Source organism: Phycodurus eques, chromosome 12 (genome assembly GCF_024500275.1).
Source record: "Phycodurus eques isolate BA_2022a chromosome 12, UOR_Pequ_1.1, whole genome shotgun sequence".
Taxonomy (NCBI): domain Eukaryota; kingdom Metazoa; phylum Chordata; class Actinopteri; order Syngnathiformes; family Syngnathidae; genus Phycodurus; species Phycodurus eques.
Genome location: NC_084536.1, coordinates 18,486,311 through 18,503,732, shown reverse-complemented (window position 1 = coordinate 18,503,732; position 17,422 = coordinate 18,486,311). Strand labels below are relative to the sequence as shown.

At 41.5% G+C, this 17,422-nt stretch overlaps 1 protein-coding gene across 5 annotated transcripts in view; it reads left to right on the top strand.

Annotated features, from left to right (window-relative positions):
* The first annotated feature begins 649 nt into the window (after window positions 1–649).
* The window catches only part of LOC133410327 (receptor tyrosine-protein kinase erbB-4-like), a 238,167-nt gene continuing 221,394 nt past the window's right edge, over window positions 650–17,422 (top strand). For all 5 annotated transcript variants that reach the window (XM_061691350.1, XM_061691353.1, XM_061691352.1 and 2 more), the window contains exon 1: window positions 650–1,012. In XM_061691350.1, the coding sequence (XP_061547334.1) occupies window positions 934–1,012 (79 nt within the window). In that variant the 5' untranslated portion in view covers window positions 650–933. The remainder of the gene's footprint in view (window positions 1,013–17,422) is intronic.

Genomic DNA, 17,422 nt, shown 5'->3' with positions numbered 1-17,422 from the left:
GAACAGCAGTAACAAAGACAGAACAAAACAAACAAACTGGCTGGGATAGGCTCAGCGGCATGCAAACGAGTTTTGACGCGTGCAAAGGTGTGTTGATGCCTGGGGCCAACCATGCTGGTGATGGCGCTCGTCACTGGGAATTGGGGCCTGGGGGGCATTGTTGACCAACCTAAAACTTTAGTCTAGGTGGTGGGGTTTGATTGCCAAGCACCCCCTCACACACACACGCACGCACGCCCACACACCCATCTGCACGCCACTGGATAGGCTCCAACTCTCTGGAGAAGCAGTATATAAAATGGATGCATGGAAGGATGTGTGCGGTCCCCCATTTAAAAAAATAAAAATAAATTGTAAAGATGGAACAACACTGATTAGATCTAACTCATATTACAGTATAGTGTCAGTGTCCCTTTTATTCTCCCAGAATGAATTTTGTCCATGTACGTGACAAGTGCAGGGCGAGAATTTTAAATGAAATGTCATATTAAGTCAGCCAATGGCAGAGCCGGTGGATGAGTGCTTGCTGGGCTACGAGGCGATAGTCGGCCACCTGTGCCAATCACAGTGCGCTTGGGAGGAGTTCAAGGGCTTGGAGGTGTGTCTGGAAAAATCAAGTGTGGCGCCGCATACTGAGTACAAGTGGGGGGAGAAATGGAATGAATACAGCCTTATACTGTTAAGACAAGCTTTACTGTGCGCGCGTTGGAAACTTGTTTAGCCAGCCAGTCTCAATTTTAGCTTGTGGAGATTGAGAGGGTTACCCGGAGCACAGTCGGCGAAACTTAGTAAAAAGGAGAGAAATTCTCCCCCCAAGTCCCTAAAGTGACGCTGATTTGGCTCCAAAACGAGCCGGACTGTCGTGTGTTTGCTTCAAACAAGGATACGCTGTTGGACATGTGAATTTAAAGGAAATAACTGGCAAGCGCAACAATGAAACAAGCGACTGTCCTGTATTGCCTCGACTTTTTCCTGACGTGCCTCTTGTTTGGGTCGAGCTCTTCACAATCAGGTGAGTGAAGCCGGCGTGAGCGCGCTGCTCGGCGGCTGAAGTGACGCGCGGAGTGCGTGGGCTCCGCGGGAAGACTTTTGGCGTGCTATTCGCTTTTGACGTTCATAATGATGGATAATGACAATAGTATGCGTTGAAACATGTCCTTTGGCCAGATCGAGACTGAAATCTCATTTTTAAAGTTTCAAAAATGCTGCTGCAATAACCATGCTTGTACTATGTGACATTATGGATGGAGTGGCTGGGAAGTTTTTATTTTTTTAAAGTTGACACCTTTTATTCTTTTTCTTTTGAGATAAAATACGTGATGACAGTACATGTACTGCGCGTTCAACAGATCAGCTTCACAGACCCAAATATGTACGTGGTTTAAGTCGCGCAGGGACGAGCACGCAGTGATGAACTGTCCTCCCGAATGAAATCTGCAAACGGGTTGATATTAAAGCAGGGTACCGTGAAATGACACGATTTGATTTTATTGCAACTCCCCCGGGGACCATGTGCACCTCACTTTGACCAGCTTTGCAGCGGCGCGTAAATGCACTGCTTCTTCACTTTGTATTTCTCACTGACTTAAACGTACAAGTTTAAAAAAAAAAGAAAAAAAGACGAGCTTTATTTAATATCGGTTCCTTTCACGCGGTTAATGAAAAGATGAAACGATGTGATTTTTTTTTCATCCTACATTGACGATCGAAATACGCGGATGGAAACTTGCTTTTACAGTGCTGCGTTTCATTCTACTACATGCATGCCACAAGATAGTAATAAGATGACATGTAGTGTAATAGTGGGATGTTTTTATTTATTTATTCACCCCACCCCCTATTCCATTAGGAGATAGAAATGAGGCATGACCAGGACAAAACAAACGGTGGATATTTGGGTGAGTCGAGCGCACAGTTAGTCAAAGAACGGAAGAAATCATTCTACTCTCAATGTGGCTTTTACACGATGCGCTCATTTTCAAGAATATGCTTGATGCGTGTCTATGAAAAGAGTCAAATCCAGCCACAAAATAACATTATTTATTTGTGTGTGCATCACCTCCAAAGTCTTCCACGTCAAATTAAAAATAACTCAGAACCACAGATAGATGTAGACAGAATAGATTATGCAAATAACACAGTGTAAGTATTGGTTAATTTGTGGTATAGAGAGGGTAACGAGATAGTGTGTGTGTGTGTGTGTGCGTGTGTGTGCGCGCACTGTGGAAAGAAGCACACGTGCATGCCCACACTTGCCCCTGCTCAATTGCTTTTTCATGAGCTTTATTTGATACAAGCTTGTTTTACTTATATGTGTAGGATACTCTAACATGTCCACGTATGCCGATATAGCTCGTCTTGAATTGTTATCCTCTTGAAAATAAATGGAACATTTTCTTGGGCAGTGTAGTCCTTTGCTAAATTACAACGGTTTCTCACCTCAGCAGCCAAACTTGTCGGTCGGACGCATGTGTGCAGGCTGCTGAGTGGCCACAGAGTTCCTGCACTGCACAGCACTCTTCATTAGAGTGCTCCTAAACACTGGAGCTGGGAATTGCAAATGGCTGCTGATTCCAAACCATATGGCCCCATTCAAGATAGCTTGAATAGTTTTATGAATATTCATATATTCCATATGCAGGAGTGTAGGCATTACATCCAGGTGTCTGTATTTAGGTGGGCTCTTTCAATTAGTAGAGGCAGTGCAATGCGGTAGCCGCTAATTATTCTGCTTCACAACTTTCTGTAGTTTCTTCTTTAGACTTTTGGAATTCCGTCTAAAATTAAATAGTATTTGAAGTATATTGATGGTCGTATGTACCATTTATCACACACCTGGTAGCATCCTCTCGATATAAGAATGGACAGCAAAAGTGAACAAGAGGATTTGTTATATTCCCCCCCCAACACACACCCCCACAGCAGTGAGGACAGTCTCTGCTTGTGCGTTATTGTTTTTAAGTTAATTAAGTTTCAAACATAGCGAGAGAGAACTATGTTGCAGAGTTAAAGTTAGCACAGATTTGCTTGGCCATAAATCATATTTATTTTATTCATACAATTTGATGTTGCAGGAGCTTTGAGGGAAGAACAGTCACCCTTTTTGATGGGGCCTTGCTGCCCACCAGGCACACAACCTGCAGTTACCGAAACTTAAAAGAGCTTGACTAGTTGATATGGCAGTAAGACTGGACAATGAAATGCAGTTATCCTTCCACAGCATGCAATAGCGGTCATTGAGAAGTAGACAACAGCTTCCGGGGAAGAAAAAAAAAAAAAAAAAAAAAAATATATATATATATATATATATATATATATATATATATATATATATATATTATATATATATATATGTGTGTGTGTGTGTGTGTGTGTGTGCCCTGCGATAGGCTGGCGACCAGTTCAGGGTCTACCCCGCCTCTTGCCCGAAGATAGCTGGGATAGGCTCCAGCACGCCCGCAACCCTAGTGAGGAGAAGCGGAACGGAAGATGAATAAATATATATATATATATATATATATATATATATATATATATATATATATATATAAATATATATGCGTCATCACGAAAATCTCACATTTGTCTGGTTTGTCTAATTTATAGAAAGCATTTCACTGAAACTTATTATAATATCGTTTACTTTATTATGAATTAAAATCATTTGAATAACTATTTGCACACTGTGGCTTTTAGATTCTAAAAAGATGTTATAAATTTACATTTTAGTAATAGTTTGGACGGATGACTTGTTCTTCTTTCAATAATAATCAATTCTTATTCTTAATATTTTTCCACAGTGAAGTGATTTTTAGGGCTGATTATTTGGACTGATTTGTTTTATACTTAAATGAATGGTGCTGTGCTATACCATGGAACCTGAGGGCGCACTTGCACTGGAACTATTTTACAGTGCTTGAGGGTGATTACTCCTCTCTACTCTTGTCTCCTGCTGACCTGCACTCACACTGCACTGCACTCATCCGCACTTCAGCATGTGCAGGTGTCATCACTGAGCTTTACAACACTGTATCGCTATAAGTTTCCTTTGTGGAGTATTTTGAGCCCAGGAGTTCAGAACAGAAGTCCCCGTCCATGTGGAAACAACCTTAAGTGTATCTGTAAAGATTCTCTGTTTTATCCACGTGGAGCCGGTCTTTTGGGAGCCCGAATATGATACATATTTAAACCGAGTCCCAGAATGAATACGTTTCAAAACGCTGCACTTGCGTTTATCTTTCTTGAGACGATGACGCGGTAATACCACCAACAATAACAATAGTTGATCCCAGTGTCGAATGTTGGCTTGGTATGTGTACTACAGCCTTTGAGTGTGTTTGTGTGGCTAAACCCGTTTCTTGAAACCAATCTGTGTGTATGAGAAACTGAGGGGGTGGGGGGTGGGGGGGGTTAATTAATTTAGTCACATGGAATCATTGGTATCAATCAGAATCATTATTTCTGAAAGCAACAAACAGCACAGTCTGTGAAGTCAAAGCCAACAGTTTAATATCACTACCTCCGTTGTGTGATTTTGTATCATTATTGTGATTATATTGAATAATACCTTGGCTTTTCAACATGATAGCCCCCATTACTTTATCATCTACTTCATTTAGCTTTTTTGTTGTATACTGGAGGACATTTCTTTTTCCGGTTTTGACTTGTTGATGGCTTCATCAACATTTAAAATGTCTGTTGGCAGGAAAAGTGATTGGATCATATTTTATGTGACCTTTACAAGAGCTATAACCTCATTTATCAGATGCAGTTATACAGGCAAAATACATGTCCATACGTTAGGCCATGCATCATCATTATTGTCACCTGTTAGGCGCCTCTTGTGTGAAGGACTTCATAATGGGATTGGTGCATCCCGCCTCGTTGTACGGCTGTTTTAAAATGATGAGTCTGGAGAATGGCAAACAAGTATATGCAGTTCATCAAATAGTCCAGGTTTACTGTTAGATTTTCTTTTGTTTCCCACTCCTTGTAGGTTTCCCTTCTCCTTTTTTTCAAGCAAGCTGAGGCAGGATTATGTGGCTCTTCATTTGTCAAAGAAAGCAACACCAAAATAATGTGTGTGCAGTAGGCTTTACACGATCAGGATTTTTGGGGCCGATCACCGATCAGCAAATTTAAAAAAAAGATAACCGTCACCGAGCCGATCACCAGATGGAGCAATGTGTCTATTTACATGGCTTGTTCATTTATTGTAGATACTTGTGTACTGTATAATGAGTACTGTACCTTCAAAATTATTCTCTAGCATTTTACACAAAAGTTAAAACATCGATGACCTCTAGGGGGCATTCAAGGATTGGCCACTGACATACGTTTCGGTCAAATCAACATTACGACATGACAGAAATAATGGGTGCTAACTTACTGTAATAAAATTACTTTAACAAATACTGTTAATGACATGCTTACTCTAACTTTCTCACTGTCTATATGGACCGGCTATATGGACGGGTATTGTCCAGTTTGCGTACGTTTGTCTTTTCCTTTGTTTTTTTGCCCCACCTGACCCACCCCCCACACTTTTTCCCTTCCTTGTGCACATTCTTCAGGTGCCCGATCAAATTAGTTGAAGCGTTCCCCACGACGTACTTCAGTTGTGCACAGACTGCAAATAAATTAATGTTGTTTGTCTGAGGCACCGCAAAATTGTCCCACACCGACGACGTGTATTTTCAATGACAAGATTGAAAAACATTTATTGGCCGTCAGATTGTTACAGTACTGCGCACAAGACACGTGACAAGGATAAAAATAAGCTAGCTTTTGGATTCATATGCGACGAAGACGCAGAGTTAAATGTCTTGTGCGGAGCCGATCGATGACGTCATTGATCGGATCGGCAAATTATGACATGAAAGCCGATCAGCATAAAATGCTAATTATCGGCCGATACCGATCAAACCCATCAGATCGGCGTAAATTCTAGGGTGCAGCACATGGTCTGTAAGTTCAGTTCACTTATCGACTGACCAAACTATTATACAGGAGCATGTGCTTGCTTGCTGTCCATCCATCCATTTTCTGAGCCGCTTCTCCTCACTTGGGTCGTGGGCGTGCTGGAGCCTATCCCAGCTATCATTGGGCAGGAGGCGGGGTACACCCTGAACTGGTTGCCAGCCAATTGCAGGGCACATACAAACAAACAACCATTCACACTCACATTCACACCTATGGGCAATTTTGAGTTGTCAATTAACCTACCATGCCTGTTTTTGGGACGTGGGAGGAAACCGGAGTGCCCGGAGAAAACCCACGCAGGCACGGGTAGAACATGCAAACTCCACACAGGCGGGGCCGGGGATTGAACCCCATTCCGCAGAACTGTGAGGCAGATGCTCCAACCAGTCGTCCACCATGCCGAGTGCTGGCTTGCTATCAGAGAAAATTGGTAGAGTTAGTTTGGAAAGATTGGAGGCTCAAAGTTTCAATAAGGAAAAAAATCGATCCTCTATGTTTTAATTAGGCTGGTAAATGTGTGTTTAGGGCCATCCGGACCAGGTTACAGTATGGAAAACAATTACATTTTCAGTACAACCCCTACCGTTATTCATATTACTGTGATGATGATGATTACTACATAATAATTACTTACATCCAAACAACTTAAATGCACAGAGCGTTAGCCAGCCGCATTATCAGCCTTAGCTTCTGAGAACCCAGACATTAATAGATTGGCGAAGTTGTTAAGTCGCCACCCAGTCGCTTCGTCTTGGTGATTGCCATGGTAATGAATGCTGTACTCACATTGGCAGAACCTGCAGTAGAGTGGCGCAGGCTGACCAGTTGCTCATCTGCATGAGGCAGCCAGTCCCTACAAAAGTTGTTGATTTCAGTTCAAGTAAGAAGAGGGTGAAAAGTATGCTGTCATTCTTGATCCTTGCGGGAGTTTGACCACATGCTGATAAAATGGTCGCCTTTAAAGTAAGGAACCATTATTTTTGTCATTAGTTGTTTTTGTTCTATGGCTCCACAGGTCGGAAATACAAACTTCAAATGTTTAATACTCAGTAATAACAACATTATCTGATAACATTCAATGTGCATACACTCACACATCTTCAGATACACACACAAGTACAGTCTTTACCTTGAGCTGTCACTCTAGAATGGAAGGCACATAAAATTGTCCGAGCGCATGATTTATGTCTGTCAATTTCTGCGGCTTTTGATCCCCGATGATATTGTTGCAGCCCTCTTCACACAATAAGAGTGTCTGTCTCATCATCTTCTTGGAAAGCGGCAGGATGCTGTCAGCCAGTCAAGCCTTTGACAGACGTATTTTGAAGGTTTCAAAATGTGGTGACAAAAGCGCTAGGAAGCATCCTCGTGTGTGTTCGTATGACGATGGCTGTCAATGTTTGTCCGTGTATGACTGAAGGTAATTGAAGGATACTGACAGACTGACTTCCAGCACTTCTCTCTCGAATGCAGTGTTTTTCTTCATACTGGTTGTTCCCCTCATCTTTGGTTTTGGGTTTCTCCACTTAATTTGGTACAATTGTAATGACCATAAAAATCATAATTATTTTTTGTTTTAAGATGAGCGTCCCATGAAAAGAGTTTCCCTGCCATGTTATTTTTCCTCTCTCTGTAGTGACAGCATGCCATGTTGGAGCGATGGCTTTTATTGTCATTTTTTTTATTTTTCTATTCTCGGTCAGAGTTAATAATGGTAGCCAACATATGAAGGGATGATATTAGGCTGACAACTTGGCATGAAAGACAAGTTCCACCTTCAAATGAACCTTTCATTCACTTCCGCATGTGGGTGCTTTAAAAGGCAGAATCCTCTCAACTCTCTTCCTCTCTGTCTCTTTCCTTTTTTAGTAATCCCCTTCTAAAATATTCATAGCTAATCTGCATTTACAATGTAATTACAGACGGCCTTTGAGTGATATCCGATAAAGTAGGCTGAACACACTTCTTTCAAAATCTTGATTTGGCGATTTGTGTGTTTGAATACATATAAAGGCAAGCTTTATAAATGTTATGTGGTTGAGACAAAATTTTAAGAGTCAATGTCTTACTTGGAGTGATAAGCAGATATATTTTTACACCACTCCAGTGGTAGGCAGCATTTAGGCTATGAAGTGTCATTGTAAAATTTCAATGCTAGCGGGCCCACAACAAACTGTAACAAGTGAGACGTACTAAGCATTTTCCCCCCTAATTTAAAACAGTTCCCGAGTGCAGCATTTTGTCAAAAATACTCCGAAGATCACAAATTACTGTAATTTATCATGTATAATACACTCTTGATTATAATACGCACCACCAAAATTCACCCCCAATTCAGGAATTCCCGTTTACGTAGGTGTAACATGCACCATCGTATGTAGTAAAAACAAAGTTTGTATTGGATGCCTAATTCTTGAACACACGTTTTGTTGTTAAAAACTTTAAGATTCATTATCCTACACTTTTAAAATGATGTGTGGATAATACAGATAGCGGATGAATTAAAAGGAACCCCTGACTAAATAGGTGGGCAGTAAAACACAAAACGGGTCAATGATATCGATCCTTTGTTTGTGTTCTCCACTGTCAAGAGATCTCAATTCAGTTTAAGACCCTAACCACCTTTGCCAAGAACTGCCAGGTCTTCCTTGTTGCACAGGCTTCCAGATGTGAGTTTTATCTGTCTTGTGGCTTTTGGAGCTTGCCTTAAAAGCCCCAGATCTGTTCCACTACTCCAGTATCAAATCTTTTTTAGCCTTTAGGGCCACTGGACTCTCACTTGTTTTCAGCAATCGCAGCACTCGGTCTAAGTCATCGTGTTTAACAAATCACATCCAGTTTGTATTGACATCATGCATCACTCTGTCCAATTACATAAACGCAATGCAAATGGAAGTCTGAGAAGTAAAGTAATACTTATACTGATCTTGACTATTATGTTAAAATGATGTAAAAGGTGTTCACTAAATGTTGTTTTGACAATACAGGTGAGCCTACATGCCGGTACATTTTTGTAGAAAATTAAGATAAGCAGTATATGTATGGATAAATTTACACATGCATAAAACACTTCGTGTTCATCTTCATGCAAATAATGGCATGCGGGTATGTGCTTCTTATTTGATTCTATCGATATGTAGTTGTTTTACTACAGCCTTTTCCAATTTGTGCATCAGTTGCTTTGTAGATTGTAGTAAACTCTTAACTTTGCCTATTAATGAACTAGATATATATCTTAAATTGACTTGTCTTGCATTACCACTGATTAAAGAGAAGTGATTGTCTTGCTTGGCAGTAATAGTTTGGCTGTCACTGGTGCAGTCACCTTGGACAGAGTAGAAATAACGCAGCACTCTTCTCCTGGATGTGAAGGTTCATAAAGCACAGGATGAGAGGAGCAGGAAAGGCAATTGACCTTGGTTGCTTTTTTGGGGGTGGGGAGCATAGTCCCTATACGGCCACCTAGATAGATGCACTGGTCCTGCAGTGTGGTGAAAAGGACAATGCCAAGAACAGCAGCTATTATTAAGACTGTGGAAACATATTATATCTTCCAATCACAGTGCTAAATATAATGTTGAAGTTATAGCTCTCTGACAGTGTACCATCAAGCACAAATGTGTGAGGATTACATGAAAACTACAGTAACAGTTTTTATTTTTATTTTTTTGTGGCTGCCATATTTACTGAACATGAACCTTATAAAATTATCCTAATCCATATAAAAAAAAAAATATTTAGATAATAATCTTTTGAGTCACTTTTTCCTTGTGTAAATGGTAGCGTCTCATCTGTATAAAAAAAAAATATTCATTTACAAGAAATAATGTATCTTTGTTCCTCTATTTATGCCAGTGAGGCATAGTGACAGACAGAACAAATCAATGGTCTTCAATTAGATGGCAGGAAGTAAATACAGTAATTAATGTATCCACTTTTTGTGACATTTTTGTTTGTTGGTGTTCCGTGTGATTTTTAATTTGTAAAATAAGTGCCTCGGCTCCGTAAAGGTTGGAAATCACTGCTGTAGTCAGATCGTGTATTCTAATCAGTCAGGTCAAACCAACATTACATGACATAAATAGTGTGTGCTAACTTACTGTAATTAAAGCACTTTATTTTTAATTCAATTACTTCACCCACACCGAAACTTTAGAGCATGATTCGAAAGAACGGCGGCATGTTTACATCCAACCGTTCGTGCTACCGCTAGATCGCTAGGCTACGTAACATTTTACTGCCTGCTTCTGAGCCGTATCGTATTAAAAGTACGTGAACATACCTGAAGCAAGCCTTAAATGAACGTCCTCTCCTGTCCTGAGCACCGGTGACCACCAACACACGTTTTTCCCCATTTTGTCCTTATAATACCGTCGGCTCGCTCCACTCTTGTTGTCGTCGCTGCGATAACGAGTGTATCCGGTCGCATTTGAGTTGACAAGATAAAGCCCAATGATTGTAAAAGACGGGACGCGGAATATAAGATTTTATTGCAGTAGCCTGACAGTGCAATCGTGAAAGAGCAAATTTGTCTTGTCGTCTGATCCGGGCATTACGTGCTGTCTGTCCCACACCGCCAAGGTTTTTATGTTTTTTAAATTATTATTATTTTTAAATAACTTCTTTGGCCGTCAGATATTTACAGTACTACGTCAAAAGACACATGACAAGGCTAAAAATAAACTAGCTTTTGGATTCAAATATACTGTGCACGTGGCGACGCGGAGTAAATGTCTTTGGCGGAGCGGATCGGCGAATTATGACATTAAAGGCGATCAGCATAAAATGCTAAATATCGGCCGATACCGATCGGCCCGATCAAATCGGTGTAAAGTTTAGTCAGAGTGCTTGCTGTTGATTGCAGAAAATGTTGCTCAATCCGCAGTTTTGTTTAAATGCATCTGTAGTACTGCATCTCAGTATTTTGTTTATTAGCGTGCCTGCGATTGGAGTTATAAAGGAGGAAAAGAGCGTACAATAAATCAATTATGAATATAGCCGACTTGGTGCAGTTTGGTACCAAAGTCAAATGTGCCATTTCAACCCCCTTGTGCTAGACTATTTACCTGAGACAGGGGTGCTTTATCTCAGCCAGTCACTAGTGCATGAGCAAACACACAGGAGGTGGGGGAAGGTGTGGGGGGGGACACACACTCTGTATCATGCCGCTTTCCGCCACCTGCCTTTGTTCCAAAACCGCTCTCCCACAGAGAGACATTATCCCCAAATGGCAAGGTGAATGGGTTGCTGATGTAGGATTATTTGTTGCAGTCTGTAGGAGAAAGCACGGAGTACGAAAGAGGGAAATTCTCTCGATTTCAGTCAGAGAAGGACAACCTGGTACAAGGGGGGAGCGGTGTCTTTTTGCTAGCATGGAATATGTGCCTGGGTCTTGGGAGTCTTTGTTAAAGTGTTCGCTATCACAGGAGCAGTACGGACAATTAATCAGCAGCGGCCCAGAGGGGGAAATGGGGCTCTGACAGGGACACTTCATTTTGCACTGGACACACATACACGCTCACCTACCTACTGGCAGGCTCACTCACTGATTCTTTTCCCCCACTCATTTTTGTGTCCCCCCCTTCTATCCTCTTCTCTATTCTGGATCTTCTCTGCTACCCATGAATTTCTTCTTGTCGTTTAGTCTTTGCCACTCTTCTTGCTTTGAATCAGTTGAGAGTAACCTCGTGAGACTTGACTGCTGGGTCCAAACTCTGTAAGAGTTAGTTTCTTGCAGCTCTAGACAGGGACACAGGAATGGTTTGTTTTGAAGAAAAAAATAAGCAAGCCACGGTAGACTGGTGGCTATACTTCACCCGGATTGCACCTTCCTTCTTCTCCTCGCTCATCCCTTCATTTCCCTCTTGCTACCCCCACAGCTGCTGCTGAGTGATTGATGGGTTCAGGTTTGACATGGCCTGCTTCACCCGAGGGCGTTGGCAGCAAGGACAATGGTAAGAATCAGCCAGATGCTTCAGTGAGGCAGGCAAGGGAAGTAAAAGATGAATAACAGAAAAAGTGGATAGTTTTTCAACCATCTGGCTTTGCAAGGGTTGATGGTAAGCTGAAGGTTTGCACATACAAAAACGGGCACGAACTTGACTCCTCAAGGCAAACAGATGTGGAAGTGGTTCTAGTAACCGGGAGCAACCAGGATTGTGTCTGCAGTTCATTTTGCATGTTTTGGGACAAGTATGTGCAAATAGATTAATTTATCACATGCAATATGATTTATCAAACCTGACATGAATTTTGCATCTTTAAATACTGTTTCCCAAAGGCAGGTGCAAAACAGGCACACATGGGTGTCAGCATAGCGTAGGCAAAATGAGAGGCAGTGGGGAACTTTTCCACTTTTGTCAATATTTTTGAAATGAGAATGAGAAACAAAAATTATCATGACATATCGTCTATTGAGCAATCCAATCTTGGAGCTTCTGAAGTATCTCACGGCTGACTTAGAAGCAGTTACAAGGAGGAGTCATGTCATATCACCTGACAAAATTCCTTTCGACTCTGCATTTGATTTCAGTGGATGGTGACAAATAAATTCAGAATGTTTTTTCCAAGATCAGTGTTTCAGATGTGCTGTCCAAAGATTTAAACAAAATTTAACATAGTTTTGGCAGATATCCAGGTATTTGGGATCTTAGCAAATCAGGCCCAATTCTATAAAGAGCGTTTGCTTGATTTCACTTTTCTATGGATGTTGTTGTCAGGCTGTGTGTTTGAGTACATGGCGTGACTGGGAGCTCCTGATCAGTTGTCAGATCAGTTGGATTTCAGAGACATCTGTAATTTAATTTGTAGTATTGATATTTTTCCCGTCCATTGTCCCAATTTTATTTTTTTGTCATATTTATGCAAACATTTACACTTACTTTACACTGAAATACATTTGTTTTTTGTGTTGGCACAATCAGTTTAAACATTACTGGCACCTACTGGTTACAGTAGCTACCAAGATGGAGTGTCAGCAGCCAGACTGGTATGTCCGACTTCCCTGACAATTTAATCATGCAGTGTGAGATGGTTTTCTGTGTGAAGTAATAAGACAAGCCAATAACTTACAGTTGATAAACACATTTGGACTGTATAATTGTCTTAGCCATAATGCTTGTAGAGTGTTTGTGAATAACTGTTTGATACAAACACTGAGATTATATTACATGATAGAATACAGTCAGAGTGGAATGGGTTCCAATCCTCCTGGGAAGCAAACACCCATTTAACAAAGAGCCATGCGAAAGGGAACAAGACTCGCAGTGTCTCCCTATTTCCAGCGTCGTGTCCTGGAGGAGGCTCCTGCCGTGGTTCCCACGTGATTGGCTTGGAGATGAGGGGAGCATACCAATCCACAATGACCATATCTCATGGTCATTGTGGATGGGATTGGTACTCTCTAATCAACTAGTCAGACCCAGACAAAATGGATTTGAAATATGGTTTTAAATAAAAACTAGCTTCTCAAGAATCTATATTTACTGACAATGAACAACTAATTCTCAGAATTTATGCAGAAGTTATACTAGAGAACACAAAAACATTAACGTAGACTGGGTGAAGGCTTATGTCACGTGATGGTATTTCTAGCCAGAAAACTGTAGGCCGGTCCCAAGCCCGGATAAATGCAGATGGTTGCGTCAGGAAGGGCACCCGGCTTAAAAGTTTGCCAAACAAATATGACCCTTCATCCAAAGAATTCCATACCGGATCAGTCGTGGCTCGGGTTAACAACATCCGCCACGAGCGCTGTTTACCAACAGGCCGCCGGTGGACTTTCAGCTACTGTGGATCGAAAACGAGGGAGAGGTAGAAAGTGGGTTCTTTGGCAGAAAGAGAAGAGGAAAGCATCGAGCCTAGAACTGAATGTGGGGACTTTGAATATTGGGACTATGGCAGGAAAAGCTCAGAAGTTGGTTGACATGATTATTAGGAGAAAGGATGATATACTGTTTTGTGTGTCCATGAGAGATGGTAGAACGGCAGTAAGGCTAGAGGTTTAGGGGCAGAGTTTAAATTATTTTACCATGGTGTAGATGGGAAGAGAAAATGTGTAGAGGTTATTTTAAAGGAAGGTAGTAAAGAATGTCTTGGAAGTGAAAATTGTAACAGATCGAGTGATGAAGCTGAAACTTGAAATTGAGGTTGTTATTTATAAAGTGATTAGTGGCTCTGCCCCACAGGTAGGATGTGACCGAGAGGTGAAAGAGAAATTCTGGAAGGAGCTAGACAAAGTAGTTCTGAGCATCCTAGACAAAGAGAGAAAGTCGTGATTGGTGCAGATTGTAATGGACATGTTGGTGAAGGAAACAGGGGTGATGAAGAAGTGATGGGTAAGTTTGGCATCCAGGAAAGCAGCTTGGAGGGACAGATAGTGGTAGACTTTGCAAAAATAGATGAAAAGGGCTGTAGTGAACACGTTATTCCATAGGGTGACCTACAAGAACAGAGGTAGAAGCACGCTGGTGGATTACATTTTGTACAGACGATGTAATCTGAAGGAGGTTACTGACTGTAAGGTAGTAATAGGGGAGAGTGTGGGTAGACAACATAGGATGGTGGTGTGTAAGATGACTGGTGGTGGGGAAGAAGATTAAGAAGACAAAGGCAGAGCAGAGAACCATGTGGTGGAAGCTGAGAAAGGAAGAGTGTTGTGCGGCTTTTCGAGAAGAGGTGAGACAGGCTCTCGGTGGAAAGAAGGAGCTTCCAGAAAACTGGACCACTACAGCCAAGGTGATCAGAGAGACAGGCAGGAGAGAACTTGGTGTATCTTCTAGGAGGAAAGGAGGAAAGGAGACATGGTGGTGGAAGCTCAAAGTACAGGAAATCATACAAGGAAAGAGGTTAGCCAAGAACAAGTGGGACACTGAGAGGTCTGAGGAGAGGAGAAAGGATCATATGGAGATGCGACGTAGATTGAAAGTGGTAAAGGCCAAACGAGTCATATGATGACATGTATGCCAGGTTCGACACTAAAGAAGGAAAAAAAAAAGATCTACACAGGTTGGTCAGTCAGAGGGATAGCGATGGGAAGGATGTGCAGCAGGTTAGCGTGATTAAGGATAGAGATGGAAATGTGTTGACTGGTGCCAGTAATGTGCTGGATAGATGGAAAGAATACTTTGAGGAGTTGATGAATCAGGAAAATGAGAAAGAAGGAATAAAAAGTAGAAGAGGCAATTGTGGTGGATGAGCAACAGTATGGTTTCATGGCTAAGAAGAGTACCACAGATGCATAATTTGCCTTGAGGGTGTTGATGGATAAATACAGAGAAGGTCAGAAGGAGCTACATTGTGTCATTGTAGATCTAGAGAAAGCCTATGACAGAGTACCCAGAGAGGAACTGTGGTACTGCATGTGGAAGTCTGGTGTGGCAGAAAAATATGTTAGAATAGTACAGGACATGTATGAGGGCAGCAGAACAGTGGTGAACAGTGGTGAACAGTGGTGTGCTGTAGGTGTGACAGAGGAGTTTATGGTAGAGGTGGGACTGCATCAGGGATCAACCCTGGGCCCCTTCCTGTTTGCATAGGCTGACAGATGAGGTTATACTGGAATCCCCGTGGACCATGATGTTCGCAGATGAAATTGTGATGTGCAGTGAAAGCAGGGAGCAGGTTGAGGAACAGTTAGAAAGGTTGAGGCATGCACTGAAAAGGAGGGGAATGAAGATGCGCCGAAGTAAGAAAGAATATATGTGCATGAATAAGAGGGGTGGAGGGGGAATAGTTAGGCTACATGGAGAAGAGATAGTGAGAGTGGAGGACTTTAAATACTTGGGGTCAACAGTCCAGAGCAATGGTCAGTGTGGTAAGAAACGAAGAAAAGGGTCAGAGCAGGTTATAACGGGATGAGGAAGGTGTGGAGGAGGGGCAGGAGGAAGGTGAATGATCAGGATGGAGCTGCCAGGATGGAGCTCAAGGAAGACCAAAGAGGAGGTTGATAGATGTAGTGAGAGAAGACATAAGGACGGTGTTAGAGAGGAATAAGCAGGTGATAGGCTTACATGGAAAATGATGACACGCTGTGGCGAACCCTAATGGGACAAGCTGAAAGGAAAATAAGAAGCTATCGTTTTGTCATCTTGCTGTCTTTGCATGAGGCGCAGGGAACTCATATGCATGCACTAAGGCTTTTTTTCATGTTAAAGTCATCATCGATTCAGTGAGCCTTTTAGCTAAATATATTCACTTGGCAGACGTTTGAAGTCCATATGTCGGTGGTAAAACTTACTTAGATCCGTATCAGTCAGATGGTGAATGTGTACAGCCATGAACATCGCAGGGAGGGAAATGTCTGCAAATTAGCAATGGCTTGCCTTATACCTCGTTTCCAAATGCACAAAAAACTGGCAAAATACTTTGGCCTCAACTGCGGAAATGGGTTGCTCATCAACAACCATAAATTCTCCGTGATATTTTTGTACTTAATTTGTTGCGATGATGTGTTATTATGGTGTATGTGATATTTCATAGTGTTCAACCAAGACATGTAAATGACTCTTGTTCTGAAGTACTTGTGTCTATATGTATGATAGAATAAAACTAACATTAGAGGAGATGGTGTCTTGCCTCTGCTCTGTGTGCAAAAAAAAAAAAAGTTTCAGTGCAGGTAGTGTTTGGCAGTCACCCTTGTCTGCATAGTGATGGGTATATTATTTGTGTCAACCCGCTGTCTTTGAGCCGCGTCTGGCAATCTGAGTAGTAAACACAACAGCAGTGAGTACCATCACTGCCACCTTGCACACTTCAGACATTTGCTCTCATTCTGCAGCAGCTTTGCAAAGTCAATGGGATGAATAAAACATCCCCGAATCAGAGCCCTCCACCTTGGGAAATGTCATGCTGTCAGTATAGTTTAATGGGAAAATATAGGACCAATCCCAAGGGTTGGACAGTTAAAATGCAGTGAGGCCATTTGGTTGCTTTGTAGATGAAAAAGTCACCAAGTCCTCAGAGTTTTGTTTTCATTCACAACTAAAATCTGATTTATGTATTTTTAGAAGAAAGAGAGAAGATTTTACATCTGAATTGTAACAATGTCAAAATGTTAGTGTTCATAAGTTTAAAGCAAGAAAACATATAATTAAGGGGATTGATGGAACTGAAAGAGAGGAGATGAAGTGATATAAATCAGCAGAGTAGATAACATGTTCCTCTACAAGAGAATACAAATGTGGAGATGTGATGTTATACTGATAGGAGAGTTTTGCAAACAAAAAAAGTTAAATGTGTCTAGAAAGTGGGTGCATGACTGGTAAATTCAGAAGGCTTGATATGGTATTGGTTCCCACTTTCGGTTTCAGAGGTTCAGTATCCACTGGGTATATCTATGAAAATGCTGCCACTCACCTGTGCAAATGTGTGTATGCCATCAGATTAAAGCATTTTCCAGCACACATATAATCTCTCCTTTATTTTAAAATTGTGCTGTCGC